The sequence below is a fragment of the Trematomus bernacchii genome, unplaced genomic scaffold, assembly GCF_902827165.1.
Source record: "Trematomus bernacchii unplaced genomic scaffold, fTreBer1.1, whole genome shotgun sequence".
Taxonomy (NCBI): domain Eukaryota; kingdom Metazoa; phylum Chordata; class Actinopteri; order Perciformes; family Nototheniidae; genus Trematomus; species Trematomus bernacchii.
The window spans coordinates 1,856,489-1,874,531 of record NW_022987605.1 but is presented as its reverse complement, the minus strand read 5'-3'; the positions used below and the strand labels follow the sequence as shown (position 1 = coordinate 1,874,531).

General features: G+C 39.4%; 1 protein-coding gene across 2 annotated transcripts in view; it reads left to right on the top strand.

Moving 5' to 3' along the window:
* Positions 1–12,216: 12,216 nt before the first annotated feature.
* adam19a (ADAM metallopeptidase domain 19a) overlaps positions 12,217–18,043 on the top strand; it is a 216,697-nt gene continuing 210,870 nt past the window's right edge. For both annotated transcript variants that reach the window (XM_034130902.1, XM_034130901.1), the window contains exon 1: positions 12,217–12,417. In XM_034130902.1, the coding sequence (XP_033986793.1) occupies positions 12,288–12,417 (130 nt within the window). In that variant the 5' untranslated portion in view covers positions 12,217–12,287. The remainder of the gene's footprint in view (positions 12,418–18,043) is intronic.

Genomic DNA, 18,043 nt, shown 5'->3' with positions numbered 1-18,043 from the left:
GAACATATTGTGTGTGAACTAGGTTAAAAAAAACAAGACCTCACAAACTGTTGAATTAAGAGGGTCAAGGTGAAACGAAAAGGCCACCTGTCGTAGGTTCAGGTAAACTATTCTTCTCATTCTCTGAAGTTAATGAGGTACGAAGATGCGATAGGACAAAGGTCAAACTTTCTCTCACTTGCTAGAAGGCTAACAAGTGTCGGTCAATGTAATGCAGGAAACGCGACCATGGGCACGTGTACGGAAACGTGTACGGAAATGTATGGGAGAAAAAGGGTTACAACAAAGAATAGGAGAGGTGGTTCATCGTCCTTCACCAAGGCCAACCAATCAGAAATGAGAAATGAGAAATGAGAAATGAGGAGGCTTTGGTCCTTAAAAGTGCTAATACAACGTTTGTTCAATAGTATGATCCCGGGGGAAGCTTTGTTTTCTGTCTTTGGGAAAATAAAGTTATTTTGCATCGTACTCTTTCTGCCTCCAGCAACTTCTTCTCAACCTGGTAGAACTGTACTGCTACGAAATAAGTGCAAGTGTTGAGAAGGCGGTCTGGACTCTTCAACTGGCCCAGGTCCAGATCTCTTCCAACAAGAGCCGTTCAAAAGTTGGAGAGCTTTAGTTTCATTCATGCACATGCAGAGAGGAGAAGGGCTGAGCGCTGTGCAAGCAACAATGTTAACATCCAGTTTGAGAAAAGGCAGAGCAAATCTAGGCTGAAGAAGGCGCTGCTTGAGTGTGAGGGCATGGTTTTGAGCAATAGCTTTACAACATTTGAACATGAAATCAATGAGTCAAGCTCTCAAATTGAAAATGCACTCTTGAATAACGATAGGAAATAAGCTCTACAGAAGTGTTTTAACTGTTATGTCTATGCTTTAGCGCTGTGTGTACGGCATGAGCCTCTTCATAGACTATTACTTTGAGGAGGGTCATATTTATGCATTTTATTCAGTTTATTCAGCTTTATCAAATTTGTAGATTATCTTGAAAAAGTGCATTTGGGTGAATGTGCATATATACTACACATTCTGAAAAGCTTATGACCCTTAAAGGACAACCTTCTCCCCTTCCTGATCTGTTCGTTGGCACAGTGCTGCTCTTTCCCTGAGAAGAACGCATGGGGTGATGGATTTGAACGTGTCCTGGGGCTAAGCTTTTTGACATTTCAGTGTAACAAGTGGTGGTGACAATATCCCCCCAAACAGAGCTGAGCAACAACAACAAAAAACAAGCCATTTGTGCCACGGCTCAGTGGAGGAGTGTAATGTCCACTCCCCCACTGGCAGGATAAAGAGTCACTGAAGTGGTCGTATGGCAGAGGAGACATTTTCCAGATGAGGTGAAATAAATCCGTCTTATCCAGCACCCCCTCCTGCCAGCTAAGTCTAAATCCGTGCCATAATTCCAAAGTCAAAGAGAGTGAGCATGACACCAGGCTGTGCCGGAGCAGAGGAATGGAGAGACAATGACTCTGGGCTTCATGACTGCGACACATCCACTCATTATAGAGTAAGCAGCTCGCCAGCACATGATCTGAGTCCCCTGGAAGGAACAGATAGCTTTTTCTGAACTAGACCAAGCTGTGGATGTTATTTTGTGCTGGGCCACATCTGGCAGAGCAGAGGGCAAAATAGCCAGTAAGCTGAAGCTGTTCAGATTGATTTTGCACAAGAGATGGAGAGGGCAGAAGGGAGACAAAACACCACTGAGAGGAAGGAAGATGAAGTTGGAGTTGCACAAAATGATTACATTGAGAGCAGGCGTAAAGCTCTGTGTTTTAATATGGAATGACTCTACAATCCTAGCTCATAAACAGCAGAATATTTTTTTATTTTAAATAGGTAAGAAAGTAAAACGACACCAGATATGTCCCAAAGCAACAAAGAAGGAATTAGTATGGAGTCCCCGAATTCCAAAAGATAATTATCTTCTATCAAATGACTGTCTTCTTTGTTATTGTTGTGTCAATAAGTTATCTTGTGCGAAAAAGGCTTTCGTGTTTGCACAAGATATAACGTTGTTGCACAGAGCTTATCTTGTTTGCATAAGTTATTATCTTGTTTGGTACGTTATATTTGCCACCACTGTGTATAGAGTCTGAAATGATAAGCATTGTGAGGAAGATGACACATCACGATGTCTCCTAAAACATGCAAGACGATGTCGGAATATTACTTGCATCTTAAATGAAACGAAATGAAAGTTGAATCACTTCTGCTGCTTTCAGTACAGGACTGTTTGAATACAAGACATTGCTTGTTGAATTCAAAACAAATAAAACGAAAATATATCCAAAGTGGTTTTACTAAACAATTTAAAGTGTTTACTCAAAATTAAAAAGGCACCATTAAATAAAGACTAATGATTCATTAAATTATGTTCAATTTTAAAGGTCAGCTTTTTAACTAAAACATTTGGATCTACTTCTACTGACACACAGACTACCAAGGTACACAGTGCTGCCCTGTCCGGCACACAGACAACACAACAGGCGTTTTGATGTGTCCTTGATAAATGAATGGACGGGACGAACTTTGGGATCCTGAAGCCCCGTTTCAACTGCCTCCCTGCCCTGAGGGTCTTTCTTATGTCTGCACAAACCGTTATTAATACTATTAGTTGATGGGACATTGAAGAGGAAAATAGGGTAGTGGGAGTGTGTTCACTGTAAAAACTGTTACTAATCTTTTTTTTCATTAGGCAACAGTTTCCAAGTAATTTTAGAAGTTGTCTCAACTTCTGCATTTTTTCTGAGTTTGGAGAGAAACTCCCTCTGGAGGGAACACAGGGATGTTAGCCTTTGCAGACCATTTACATGCACACAAGCCTACAGAACACACTACAGGAGAGGGAAACCCCCCAAAGCAGTCAACAGTGCTGTTGTTGTAGCCTATGGGTTCAAGTTCCACCTAGTATGGTGCTTTCTCAGTAGATGGACAAAGGACTAGGATGGTGCTTTCTCAGTAGATGGACAAAGGACTAGGATGCTGCTTTCTCAGTAGATGGACAAAGGACTACGAGGAAATGGAAAAGGCTTACATTTACCATTTTTGTTGAATGCTCAGAAGTTGAGACCACATGCTGAAGGTAGAACATTTTCATTTTCTGTGGAATAAATCAAGCAAGCAAAGCTACTTAATTACTTTTTTCACGTCACCTGAAGCAGTAAAGACTATGTGCTGTCTAACAAGCGTATCGTTGATAAATGAGGCTGTGATTACTTCCAGGCATGTGCTCTGGGTACATAACTTCACTATCCAATACAAAAATAATTTTAAACCCAAACCTATTCCTGAGATGAAAGACATGTAAAATGTAAGCAAAGCAAATGTCAAAAGATATATAAGACCTATGAAATATAGTTTGTTAAGTTGTGTACTATCCCGAATGTTTCAAACAATTCTCAAACATTGAACAATCTGTAATTTGAATTAAAGAAACAATCTGTTGCAGTTGGTTGCCTTTAATGGGCCGTCTGGATCTTAAGTTATTAGACAAACAAGCTGAACACATTTCAGCAGCAACCGAATAGAAACACAGATTTTTAAAATAACCTTTTCTTTTACACATAGGAGTAGACTCACTCTGCAGAGTATTCAGATCCTGGTCAAATCCTCCTGAATGTTGAACAATGAAGAAAGAGGATTCAACACATCAGTAAACATGACAGTAACATCTGGGTGGGGCTTATTAAGGGTTTGATGGCGGCTCGGGCTAAACACTATATCCCTCTTAACTCTTAATTAGACAAACATTTTTTACACCTGATGGCCACTTCAAATATGCATTTAATACTTCACCACCACTCATACATTTCCTGGACAATCACTTGTTGCCAGGATCAGATCGGACCCCCTTTGGACCCCCTTCATCGATGGCTGATCCAGATTGTTACAATGTTTGAGTAGCTGAACCCCTGTAATCTTCTTCCGCTCATAAAGCCCCCCCCTGTTTATTCAAGTTATATCTATTGTCTCCATCTTGAGGATGTCTCAATCCCTGAAATGCATCTCAAGCAGGGGGAGCTATGAGCAACGATGCACAGGGGTATCCTTTGCGGATCATTGTCTGTGACGTATAAAAAAAGGCACGTCTATTTTATAAATGTTGTATCAGATATTTGAGATGAATATTATTAACATTATTATATAACATTGTAAGGCTGTCATGACATTTTACCTTTAATTAACCTATGTTTTTACCTTTGCATGTTGTACACCCGGGTCAACTGCTATAATCTTTGCATTATGTTTACAACAGCTGATAACCTAAAATTATCAACACGAACATTCTCTACCATTCAGCATTCATTTGCTGCATTTAATGTCATAAAGTAGTAAACGGCCCATTAAATAGTCTGATGCCTTTTTTAAAGTTGAGTATATAACAGTTGCAGTTGTGGCTGGAGGCCTTTGAGACCAGTTTGACTTTGTCAGTGTTTAGCAGGGACTGATGATGAAACACTCACCTTTATCAAGCTGAGGGCAGAGAATGATGACCTGTTTACAGGCAAAGGGCACACAGACAACACGCCTGGGAGTGACACACTGAATATATATTAGTGCATGATGAGGAATAACAAGAATATCAGGGGTATGCATGTGGCCAGTCAGAAAGATGAAACATAACATCCTATTGAACACCCTGATAAAAGTATGCTTCCATATATGCCTTACCTGTGGTCTTTCACACTAACCAACCAAAAGAGCATGTATATTTATAAGAAGCAGTCTGAATCCCTCATGCTGGAGCAGGGTGGAATGACACATCTTTGCTCTCCTGCACTGCTGAAGCATCATACTGCAGCTGAAGCACCGCCATAGAGCGTGCTATAAGTGTCTTCATTGAGCTACCAGTTGATGGGATGTAAACCGAAGATGTACCTCATTAACTGTCAGGTCCTCGGTGATTTGTTCACTGCTTAGAAAGACAGGAAGTGATAACACTGTACTGCTGTGTATATAATATACAGTATGCCACATGTCACTTTTTATTTACAGATTAATAGTCAGACAAACATTTTATCACAAAATGAAATTCCGCCTTGTGCTTGGATGTCTCCCCCTACCAGTCAAGTTGCCGTTTACATCCATGAGTGTGTCAACATGTCATCACTTTCTTCAGTTTTGGGTAACTATTTTGACCACCAAAATATTATCACTTCATCCTTTAATCAAGGTGAACTTTTGAAGCAAATAATGATACATTATTTCAAGGCATTACTGAGAAATCGCAAACAATGGGTTGGACGTAAGCCTCTGACATCAAATTGAACCAGTTTATTCAGTCCAGGACATTTGAATACTTTCCCTCCAGGTCTTCCTGAGAATCCATATCATTGACATTTTGTGAAATGTTTGTTTGCCTCGACTCTCTTTGTGCCTTTGCTTGCCTCCTCCGATTGCATCTGAGGCAAGAGGTACTAAGATGTAGAAGAGCTTGAAGGGAGAAATAAGAAGAGCACCCAACCTGTTCCTGTCTGACCTCCTCCTGAGGACCAGACTGAAGACTTTTTGTCTTACTGTAGACCTGTGGTTAAGTTTGCCTGTATAAACTGCATTCCTGATTCTACCTGTCCCATGCTCATGTACCTCCATTTGGTCAATACATCACAAAACTGTTCCTGCTCCATTTTCTGAGATTCCAATTCCTCGTCGCCTCGCACTCGCCCCCGTGACAGTAATCTAAATATTCAATGGGATCTTTGGCTGTGAGTAAATGAAAAGCGCATTGAAAATGGAACCGCAAGTGGTGACCTGCGATGCATTATTCATTCTGTCTCATTTTCATAACATTATGCAAATTGATACGCAATAATTCATACACATTAGAACAGTGGGAGGCAGAGCTGTGTTTCTGACATCACACCACTCACATGGTGCAATCTATAACTCCCTTAAACCAGACAGCACATGCACTGAAAAAACTGAAACGTTGAATTTAATTAAATGTATTATGTCAACAGATTTCACATAACTGTATTAGCTAAGTTAAAAGCAATAATAAAAAAAAGTTCAACTTAGTATTATTGCTTTCAACTAACCTAATACAGTTTTGTGAAATTTGTTGACAAAATACATTTAATTAAATTCAACTACAAGTTCAGAGCTCCATGTGGCAATGTGGTGCTGGGTTTGATTGCTGCAGGGTTTTGAAATTAAATATGTTCATGCGTAGGCTGATCCATCTCTCCAGTTCTGCTGGAAAGTGCAAAAACGCTGAGTGTTAGAAAGGGTTTGTGACTTTATGAAAGGCAATGGTCAAGAAGAGGCAACCAGTGAAGAAGTACTCAGATTTCTTACTGAAGTAAAAGTAGCAATACTAAATTGTAAAAGTACTCTGTTATAAGTCCTGCATTCAAAATGTTACTATAGTAAGATGTTTTTTTTTTAATGCAACGTCTTAAAGGTGGGGTAGGTAATTTTGGAGAAACCGGCTCGAGATCGCTAGAATTTGAAAATACACAACCGGAAAAAATCTGCCACTTCCTTACAGAGCCCCTCCTCCAACACACACGGACGCGCACATGACCAATGAGGGCACGAGATAAGTTTGTGCACAGATGGAAGGCTGACAGGCAGGTAGGCCATCCAGTTATTTTAGCCGGGGCGGCTAAAATGATCGGTCGTGCTTTTTACATTGCCACGGCTTCCACAGAGGAATTTTTTTAATGTATTTATTGTCAAAGCATTTCATGTATTCATTGCTATCGGGATGTTAAGAGCATTCCATGGAATATAACAAAAAGTGTTCCTGAAATAAATTACATAAGTACCCCACCTTTAATGTGAAAAGTCACTAAAGCTTAATTACCAATACATTAATAATACATTTAGTGGAGTAAAATAACATTATTTCCCCTTTTAAATGTAGAGGAGTAAAAGTATAAAGTAGCATTAAATGGAAATATTCGAGTAAAGTACAAGTACTTAAAATTATATTCAAGGACAGTATGTGAGTAAATGTACTTTGCTACTTTCCACTACTAGAGGCAACACAATAAACAAAAACAGCTGAAGCAGCCGTTACATGTTTTAAAGCTGGACTGTACATCTTTGACACAAAATGTAATTTAATATCTTCTCATCTCACTCCTAGCAATAAAACAGATAGTATTTCCCAAAATATTGATCATACATAATTGAGCCAATCATTTATTATATTATTCATGTTATGGCACCGCATTTAAAGACTAAATATACTAAATTCATTTTGAGTTTTGAATAAGAGGCCTTTTATATAAAGTGCATGCTGCTTTTAGCCAAATTTGATTTGTTTTTCCATCAATTTCTTGTTTATAGATTAGATTTTAAACATTTAGATTAACATTTTAAATCGATTGTCCATTCATGCAATATCTATAATCACTTTGAAATAAAACATGAAGTCTTACAATTTCCGAATTTGGATGAAGGAGTTCATAATGCATCATGAAATCAACATTAATAAAAAATCTGCTTTGTTTTCCCAAGTGCCCTCAAGTTGAACACAATGAGGTTTACCGGATGTGAGCTGATTTTGACTTCAAAATAAAAGTCTGTAATGTGTGGAAGGGAGGGGGACTTACTAACATATAATAATACGAAATTCTTATAGACTACATATAACGGGTAAACACACAATAATGCGGGTTAATATAACAGTTTGTCCACTGTGTGTTGCTGAGGACCTGCAGCTGCTGCCTGCCTGTGATTGGCCGGCTGATGAATAGGCAGAAACAGGTGTTTCTCTATGGATTTGTAGCCAAGTTACATGAAGACACACTAGATAAAAGACACAGTTGCAAGTTAAACTGCTCACTGTTAAATTCAGCATTCATTCTGTGTACAAAAAAATTGTTTACTTCTTAACAATCTATTTAATCTGCCAAACCTATTTGACAGTTGTGTGTGCTCTCCAGAATTTCCTTCATTTTGTCCTATCTGAGGTAAAACATGTGGATATTTTCAACCTTTTACCAATCAAAGAAAAGTGTGGTGTGAAAATGTAAAATAGTGTGTGTGAAAAGTGGAAATTGACTTGGCCTTTTCAGTACTTACTCCTCAGATATTTCTGACAAAAAGTCTCCAGTACTAGGCAGCAGGAATGTCAAATGGTCAGTGTTCAACATGCACTTAAAATGGTTATGCTTTGGATTTTGGTGATGCTTTATTTTCTTCTGAATTCCACAGAGATGAGCTTTAAAGTTCATCCTGTATCTCATCTCAGCTATGTCTTGAAGACTATTTGGCTTAATTTAGCTTTTCAAATACCTGGGATCTTGATGAGTTATTATTATGGTTAACTTGTGTTCATGTGTGTGTTTGAATGGAAAATAATGGGTGGACTTTTTCAGTGTGAACAAGCTACCTATTGCATATCTGCAAAGAATAAGTATAGGCTATGCAGTGTGGAATTGAGACACAAATTGCATATTAAAGGTCACCTATTATGCAAAATCCACTTTTTCCATTTCTTTTATACATCAACATGTGTCCCCTCTGTGTAAAGAGATTCTGAAAGTTTCAGGAAAAAAGATTCTCTCTCTTTTTGTCCTGATCCATTTATATAAAAACCTGTCTGAAAATGAGCTGATCAGATTTTGGCCACTTTATGATGTCATAACGATGTTTTGTCTTGTGTAACCATCAGGGTCGGCCCTAGACTTTTGGGGGCCCTAAGCGAGCTTTGGCTTGGGGGCCCCCCGCACTCTAGCGCGTTCTCACTTCACACAACACGGAACCAACTTTTGTCTTATGATGTTAGCATAAGCACACATATTGTATGAATAAGCATGTAAACACCGTGGACCTAACATCCTCTAGGGGGGTCCTCACCTCCTCTAGTGGGGTCCGGGGGCATGCTCCCCCGGGAAGATTTTTTTTTAAATATTGAAGTTAAAACCATCAATCTGGTGCACTTTGAGAGCAAAATGAAGAGATCTATGGATACATCTCTCAACACCCATATGAAACAAAACTGTAAGCAGATTTTTCTTTATGGATATTTTACAAATCACTCCCCTTTTAAAACTGTATTCTTGTTTTGTCATATAGTATTTCATAACTGTTTTTCATTTATTCTCTCTGGCTGTCCATCTCATAATGTTCACATAAAAACTAGCTGTCAATAGGAATATCATTCAGAAGAATTATAATTTCATGCAAAAATCTGTCACAAAAAGAGGTTGCACATTTACATTCAGGTGTTGTTATGGCAACGTCAGTGGCCAAACAGCCACATTTACTGCTGTAAATACGTTCAATCATGCTGTCGACACGTAAAGCAGTGGCAACTATGCCACCATTTCAGCTGACTTTTTCTCAGAAATACTGTCACATAACATCCATATATTTCAGTGCTAGGTTGATGCTTAGCTAAGCTAACTATGAAACACTTTAACTGACAGGACTCAGGATCAACTGTGTACTGTAAGGTAGCGTCTAGCTTCATGTCGAACAGTAAGTCAACATTTCCCAGAGAGCTTTCTTTGAAATCACCAGGTAACGCTAAAAAACATTACATTTAGATTGAATGACAAAGTGTTTATTTAAAGGGGACCTATCATACAAAATGCACTTTTGTACGTCTTTTATACATGAATATGTGTCCCCGGTGTTCCAGGGAACTCACCAAGTGTCAGAAAACACAACCCTCTCTATTTTCCTCCATACCCAAATCTCTAAAAAAGGGGCTGCAACGGATCTGATAAAAACTGATCCAGATTTGAACACTGTCCTGACGTCAGGACAGTGGCGCTACGGCTATTGGGCCAACTCCACCAATCAGGAGGAGACAGCCACGGCCATTGCCGTTCGAAAGCGCTGGAGACGCTGTAGTACATATGCCAGGCCTGTAGATGGTGCTGTTCTCACAGAATCAGCCCTTGCAAAAACAGAGCGAACATTTTTCAAATTGAGCGAAATGAGGCATGGCTAAAATGCATGATCTGTTTGGTATTTTGAAAAAATAAAAGTATAAATATGCCTTATATAGGTATGGTCCTACACTATATTATTCAAATATAGCATGATAGGTCCACTTTAATATATCTGGCTAGCTATAGCTACTTGCTAACGGTTTAGCTTACCCCCGCGATTCAAAGTAACGTCAACGTAGCTGTAATTTCTCCTGGCTCAAGTGCTGGCTCTGGGGTTGTTGTGTGAACCACCACTTGAGAATTGTCATCTTTTTTAAGAACAAATGTTCTTACAGTATGTCCATCTTCAAAAACTCTGAGTCTGAGACTGACAGTTTTTTTTAAACATTGTCACAGCTCACAGGATAGGTACCTGTCAGCCAATAAGACAGATGTTTATTTCCATTCAACTCTCTGGTTAGTCTGGTGCCTTGCCTCTGTTGCATTCACTGAACACGGGAAATTACAATCCTGCCGTCCTCTCTAGTGTCATGATGAGGTTTGACTCAATAATATAATACATGACTTTGAGAGTAGGCAATCTAGACATATTAACACAATTAATTAAACATACTTATCACGGCGACGGTGTACTGAGATAAAAAACGGTGTACTGAGATAAAAAAAAAAAAAAAATGCATTTTTAATTATTATTATTTTTTTTTGCTTGGGGGCCCTAATGGCGCATTTCCACTACATGGCCTCGCTCGGCCTCGCTCGGTATGGCTAGGCCTCGTTAGGACTGGCTCACTTTATGGCGCATTTCCATTACAGTTTAGGAACTGGGGTAGTATCTATAGTAACGCAGTGTAGGCGGAGCCGTGACGTCATCTTCAATGAGAACCCCAGAAAAACAACACAGCCGTTAGCTGTTAGCACTCAGAGCTCACAGCTCCTCATATATGTTCAGAAACTAGACAAAAGTTAAACAAGTACAAACCACAGACTGCCTGTGTCATGGCGAATACAGTCGCTGCTTTATTTATGTCTGTATAGGCCGTTGTTGTGAGTGTGGACGGTCGGAGCATATACTGCGTTAGCTTAGCCAATCTCCATTTAGAAAACACGCATTTTAAAAGGTTTTTCGCCTTCCGTCTGTCTGCAGACTTGTCAAAGCATTAATTCATGGTTTTTACTAACCGGTATCAGTATGTTGTTACTTCGGCATCATTTTGAAACGTGTATTACAATTAAATCACGGTCAAATATGTCCATCTTGTTGTAGTTGTAGCCCCCTTGCCAGCGATTCTCTCTCTAGTTTAGCATACTCAGCCCGACTCAGCCTCGTTGTCTCTGGCCCTAGAACCACAATTTTATGAGGCCAGAAAAACTGTGAATTAGGACCCGCCGGCCGGTACTAGGCCAAGTGGAAACGCAACTAAAAACGGGCCGCTGACGTCACAGCCCTCTTAAACCGTGCTCCGCGCTGTAGTGGAAACGCGCCATTAGTGGCTGCGGGGCCCTAAGCGGCCGCTTATGTCGCTTAATGGGTCGGGCCGGCTCTGGTAACCATTAGCCAATCACCAACCAAGGTAACCCCCCCCACCGTATCACCTGAGTCTCCTCCTAGAGCACCATTGAGTTCTTTTTAACCAAATATCTCTCAGAGGGGCGTGGGGAGTGGCTCCTTATTTTCAACTAAAGTAACAGACAGAGAATCAGCACTTTTGAAACAGGGCTGAAACAGAAGGGATTATGGGATGCTGCAATGATCTGTTTGGTGTTTCAGCCAATCACTTCAGTGACATGTTTGTATATATCTGAGACGTATAATATATTGATGAAAAAGAGTATAATAGGGGACCTTTAACATACTTCCAAATCCATCTGTTTGTAATGCCTACATTCAAAATCAAGTATGCAATTACCAGGAGACTGAAGTAAACTCAAGCATGAGGTCATTTCTGAATAACATGCGTCGCTCACAATGTTAATCGGTGGGAACTACTTTTGCATTTGGGGATGGTTGAGTTTGTACAGCCTTTCTTCCAATTTGAGCATTAACTACCTGTGCTCAATATTATGTGGGCCAATGAAAACTGCTCTCAATATTTAAGTGTGTCAAATTAATAATAATAATAACAATGATAATATTAAAAATAATAATGTAGTAATAATACAAATTATTGTAATAATAATAATAACAACACTAATAATAATAATAATAATAATAATAATAATAATAATAATAATACATGATCCCCTTATTAGAACAATAATCTTTTAGTTGTGTGGCACCTATCTGTATTTTGAATGTTTTATTTTGATAGGTCATTCAGGAAGTGCTACATGATGCTCTCGTGCCTGACGCTCGCGGAGTCAGGGAGGGAGGCAGAGTTGAAAACAGCGAGGAAAGGGAGGACGGTCGGCGGTACCGAGGGTCACAGGGATGTACAGTAAACACAGGCAGAAAAATGCCCAACTACCACCGGCAAGATGGGGACGTTTGCTCGTGTTTCTTTCTTTTCTGCTGCTGAACGGCACTCTGGACCGAGCCAGCGGGAACACCGGAGAACAAGGTAAAGAGCCGAAATGCTGTGAACTTCTTAGATCTACTAGTTGCGCTTTGAAGCATTCAAGCAGTTAAACACGTATAACATGTTAAAAAATGTATAAGAGAGTAAACATGTTTGTATTTGAAGCTGTAGGCCTATTTGTTTGCTGTGATAGCACTGAAACTTTACTTAGAGTAATTCCGTTATATGAGGTCGCGCGCTGCGTCCGCCAAACTCCATATAAAAATCTGGCCATTTAATGCCACCTTCCTTATGGAGCAAAGACACAAGAAAACATCACCTACTGAATATTTCCCAAGTTATATGTATCAACTTCACATTTGCCATCTTTAACACCGACACATACCTACTGAATTACACTGTGATAACATCTCCTCTTCTCTCACCGGGATCTGGTTAACTCCCACAAGCGCCTCCTCCGCAAACTGCTCGGTGCTGGGTTCAAAGGGGGGAATAAGGTCAAATACTAAAAGCTGACCTTATTGTGTCGTGGCTTTTATGCCGAAACGAACAGGAGACGTTAGTTTAACTGAAATCACGGTGCAATATGTTTTATAATATGTTCCCAACTCGCTGTATGCAAAGGAAGGATAAAGTGTCAGAGTTTCAGACGGGTTCCGGTGCAGCGTCTCTTAATACACGCACCGAAGCGAGGGGCTTTCCACATGGTTTCTTATTTACGATTTATCATAGTGCAGTTTTGTATTTTAGAAAAACATAACTTCAGAATGTAATTGATCTTAACGTTGAATTGTCTCAGATTGATATGTTAACAGTAATACTAGTTTTCTCATCAGGACTACAGCCCTGTCCTCTTTGTGCCTTGTCCTTAAAAGGCAGCAGTTTAAAGAAACGCTGAGACTCCAGACCAGAATGAGCCGTGCCAATTTCAGCACGTTATGTCACAACAAGTCAGTTTATTCTGACTTTATGTGTGAAACCATGACAATGTAAATTACTGGTTGCATTTTATTGCTCACTGTTGGGGGTGCGTCTGACTTGGCTGGCAGTCCTGGCAACACTTTCTATTTGAAACGACATACAAATGAAGTCTAAAAGCAGCCAGATAAAGAAGTGTGTGTGATAGAGGCTGCTGTAAAGATACACACCCTGTCCTGCTGTCATGTGAGCTCATACCACAAGGAAAAGCAAGACTCAAACACTGACCCCCATTCAAGAAATACGTTCCAAGTTAATGGAGTTAACAACCCGTGTGTGTATGTGCGTGTGCGTGTGTGTGTGTGTGTGTGTGCGTGTGTGTGTGTGTTAGTGTCTGTCTGTAAAAATAACCAAGAACATGAACTGTCAAGATGCAATCTGACACCGCAGCCCTGTAGTTTTTAAATATGTAATTCATTTATAATTGATTTCACTTACTTATTCACAGTTTTAATTATTTTTACTAATAGGTTCATCAAAGATTGTTATTAACTTTTTCCGTGGTTATCTCATTCATTGTCCATGATAATATACTTGGCAAATGTATTGCCAATATAGCCAGTTTGTATTGAATTGATCTATAATGTTCAGCGTTTAACTCTGGTCCTCTTTGAGGCTGTAGGCAGTATGCAGTGTTATGACACAGAATTGCAGTGATGTCAGTGATGTGATCGTGGCCAATTCAACTTTAAAAAAAGTCGATCTTCTTAATGCACTCCAAGCTGTTGGAGAAAAAGCTCCAAAGGGCATATTTGAAAGTGTAGGCTTTCTTGCCTTACCAAAACCAAAGTTCTGAGGCCTATATAATACATTTATTGTATTTAATATAACTATTTAATGAATCTCAGAAGTCCTTTAAGAATCGTTTTCAGTTTCTCCAATGTCACATTTGTATTAGATTTGTTCTATTACAGTATATCTCAGCAAACTAGATATATTGGGGTTTTGATTGATGACCATACTTAAATGTGATCAGTGAAGGGCCGGGGTTGGACTGTGTAAACTCAGGTTCATGTTTTAAAGCAAGTCACATAACCATATAAAATATATAACACAAAAATCAACAGAAACAAGACGAGCAACAAAACATAGAGATGAAAAAAGAGTTACATTGAGTGTCTTGAAGGAGTGTAACGGTAAATGAGGTTTGAATCAGTGGTCTCAGGTCGCCCTCGATCACAAAGTGTTTATTTGCCGGTTTGAAATGTGTGATAGAGGTTCGGGTAATGTAATACGGGGTCTCATTCCAGATCTCATTGTGTGTGTGATCTCTGACCATAATTGCAAGGCGGTACTGGAATGCGAAATCAATGTTGAGATGCATTTCTGTTGTGTATTGCAAGCAGAGCAGTGAGTGTTGGAGGAAAGTCATTTGTCTGGCACTGAAAGAAAAATGTAATGTTTAAATTATGAGTGTACTTTAAACATGTTTTTGAGTTTTATTTCGTCCTTCTTATAAGTATATTTAATCACATTTTAGTAGGAATCCTCTGTTTTATAATCGTCTTCTCTTTGAATTTTCTGTCAATGCACACTTAACACTCTCTCCATGTCTACAAGTTGTGTAGATTCAAACTTCATGCAACTTTTGTCCAGTAGGGTGTTTCAAACCTCTGTCCTTTATTGATCTGTCAGTTGATCAATGACCAACATAGAAACCGCATATACAAAATTTGAAAGTATTCTTCTCCTAAATAATCAATCTTAACCTATCACTGGGTTAATGTGCTGAATATCAAAATGTACCTTAATGCAACACATTTTGGTCTTTGCCAAATATTCAAATCACTTTCATCTTTTACCATTTATGAATAATCTGCACTAATGTCCATCCAGGAACAACATTTTTAATTGTTCTAAAACAATACACAATGTGTTTTAATTACAATGATCTTGCATTGAAGCTCATCGTCATGATGGTCAGCACTTCCTGTTCATATGTTTCACAATAAAAGCAACTTAACTGTAATGTAAGAGCGATGTAGAACCAACAATGTAGAAGATTGGAAATAATTGCTGGAGGAAAACAGTATTCAGTATTGATGACAGACATATTTGTATTTGTACCGATGGAATTAGTGCTGTGGAATTGAACAAATATACTGAATTTACCAAGCCTTATTTTTATTGCTTACCAGGCTTCAGCATTATATAAAATACTTAAATACTGACTTATAAAACGGACAAGTCAAATCAAGCAATCTGATTGGTTCTTAGCCGTGATATAATGAGCGCATATCACGGGTAGAATTGTAGTTACTTTTCACAACAAGTCAGTATCCCTCCGTGTCTGAGAAAAGCTACAACCGTTACAACTATTACATTACGTCCGTTACGAAACTAACTAACTTAACAAAGCTTAAGATGGACACATTTAAGGTTAACTTGGACCTCCGGGGTGGCTTTACTATGGAGGAGTGGATTGAGCAGTGCCTATCTCCAGAAAAAAAAGCACCTAAACGACGACATGCAGAGCTACGTGAAGAGCAGGTAGACCAACTGGAAAAGTATCACCATTCAAAAGCTTTCTGATGCGGGTCTTGAAACAAAGCAGAGAAATGATGACCGTTAGTGGCCACAGGTGCGAAAGCTCTCTCCAGAGCTACTGGAAGCAGAATCTCGGGGACCGGAGAAAGTGGAGTCGAAAGTGGAGTCGAAAGTGGAGTTGTCGAAAGGGGGTTGAAAGGGGGTTGAACCACGCCCCTTAACTGTGATATAATGACCATATACCACGGCCTGTCGTGAGCTATTGCTTGATTATATTTGAGAATTCAGGGTATGTACTACTGTACAAGCTATTTCACATTGAAACAACACATTTGCTATAAAACTCAATTTAAAGTGCAATTAAAAAAAATTCGGACAGTAATACGTTTTCAGTTAATTTGTCTTTATTAGGGGGTTGTACATGAGCACAGATACTGGTTAGTAAGTGCTTTATTTTTCTTTATTTCTTTCTTTAATACATACTACCATATGTCCCACAGTTGTCTCCCCGGCTTGAAACTGGCAGCCGGTCAAACAGAAGAGGACTGTGCCACTTCTCCTCTTGTCTGTCCTCCTTTGTGTTTTAGTGTATTGTTTCAGTTTTTGTTGATCCAGCATTTCCTTCTGCAGCATGGTGTCCCCACCATTGCACCAGTTAATTGGCTACACACTATAACTGGCCAAAAAACACATCTAAATAGAATAGTGATAATTGGCTGTTCCTCTGTTCCAACTGCCTGCTTGAAAAAAACCAATACATCATGATTGTGGTGATTGGGTGCCATTAAAACTGGGAGCTGAAATTGCAGCAGTCAGCAAAACCACAGTAATCAACCATCACATCTGCCATCAACATTTTAGCTCTGAACACAGCCGCTGATCATCCCAGGACAATAAATCACTACAGGGAACACATTACATATATATTTAAATAACCACATAACAGGCATTTGTGTGCGTTATGTATTACTTGACTTTTTTAATTAAATAAATAAAGATATCCAATGTGGCTGACCGGTGCAAACGCGCTTCAACGGCCCACAACATTCCCATTTGGGAGAAACTCACTTGCATGTGTTTCACAAATGTGAAACACATGCAAGTGAAGAAGCATGCTGCATGTGTTGTTAAGTTGGGGAAGATGGCACATTTGTCTTTTTATATTTGAATCGTTTTTGAAACGGCAGCGTGTTGTTCCTGATGGAAATGCTCTGGGCCTTTGTTGGAAAAGATATCTATAGTAAAAAAACATGTAGTGACATTTTTCCAAACTACCTCAAACATATTTCATATGTCTGAACACATCTGAGAAAGAGACTCTTTTATATCACACTTCAGTTTTGTTTCCCTTTCTCGAAAGCTCAACATTTGTAAAATGTGGAACTCTGATATTATCAAGCGGAACTCTGTGAGCCTCTCAAAGAAACAAAGTAAAACAAGTTCCTACTTTGCAGTGTCTTAGTCAATACACAGCATCTCTGTCGTGTTATGTTGTATTTTGGTCAAGCACACACTGACAGCTTAGCCTGCATGTAACCAGCTGATACCTTCTTTTGAAATGTTTGAAAGCTCTGTTTCTTGCCTCAAGCTGAATACAGTACCTCTCAGTTGGCAGCATCACCTCACTTTACCTTAGCAGACTGACTGACAGGAGTCTTAATTCACTTCTACACTTTTTTTTGGCCTAGTTAGACAATTGTGTGGTGGAGTTTGTATGCATTGTACACATTTCCCACCTGAGTTCATTCTGAGTGGCATTTTCATTGAGTCACAGCTGCAATTTGAAGGCTTTACATACAAATGCAGTGACATCCTTTACTCCCGACATGACACATTTAGATCGGGTGGCTCTGTTGTGAGGTCCTATGATGCTTTTTGGTCTTTTGCCTCTCCTGTAGTGTGTTATATACTGTATGTTTTTGTGCCCACACACTTCTCCTCTGCCTGAAACGCCTCGAGTGGACTCCTTATTAGTTCCCTAACATAGTGCCATCACTATCTGACACTGGTGCTTCTATTGGCGAGCGTTCCAACACTATGCCCAAGGAGGGGGACATTTAGAGCACATCTCTAAGCGATTGACCAATCACAACAGATCCGGCCAGCTAACCAATCAGAGCAGACTCTGGTTTCAGACAGAGGGTGAAAAGAGGTGCTGCAGCACAGGCAGTATGAGAAAAATAAAGAGCTTTTTGAACATTAG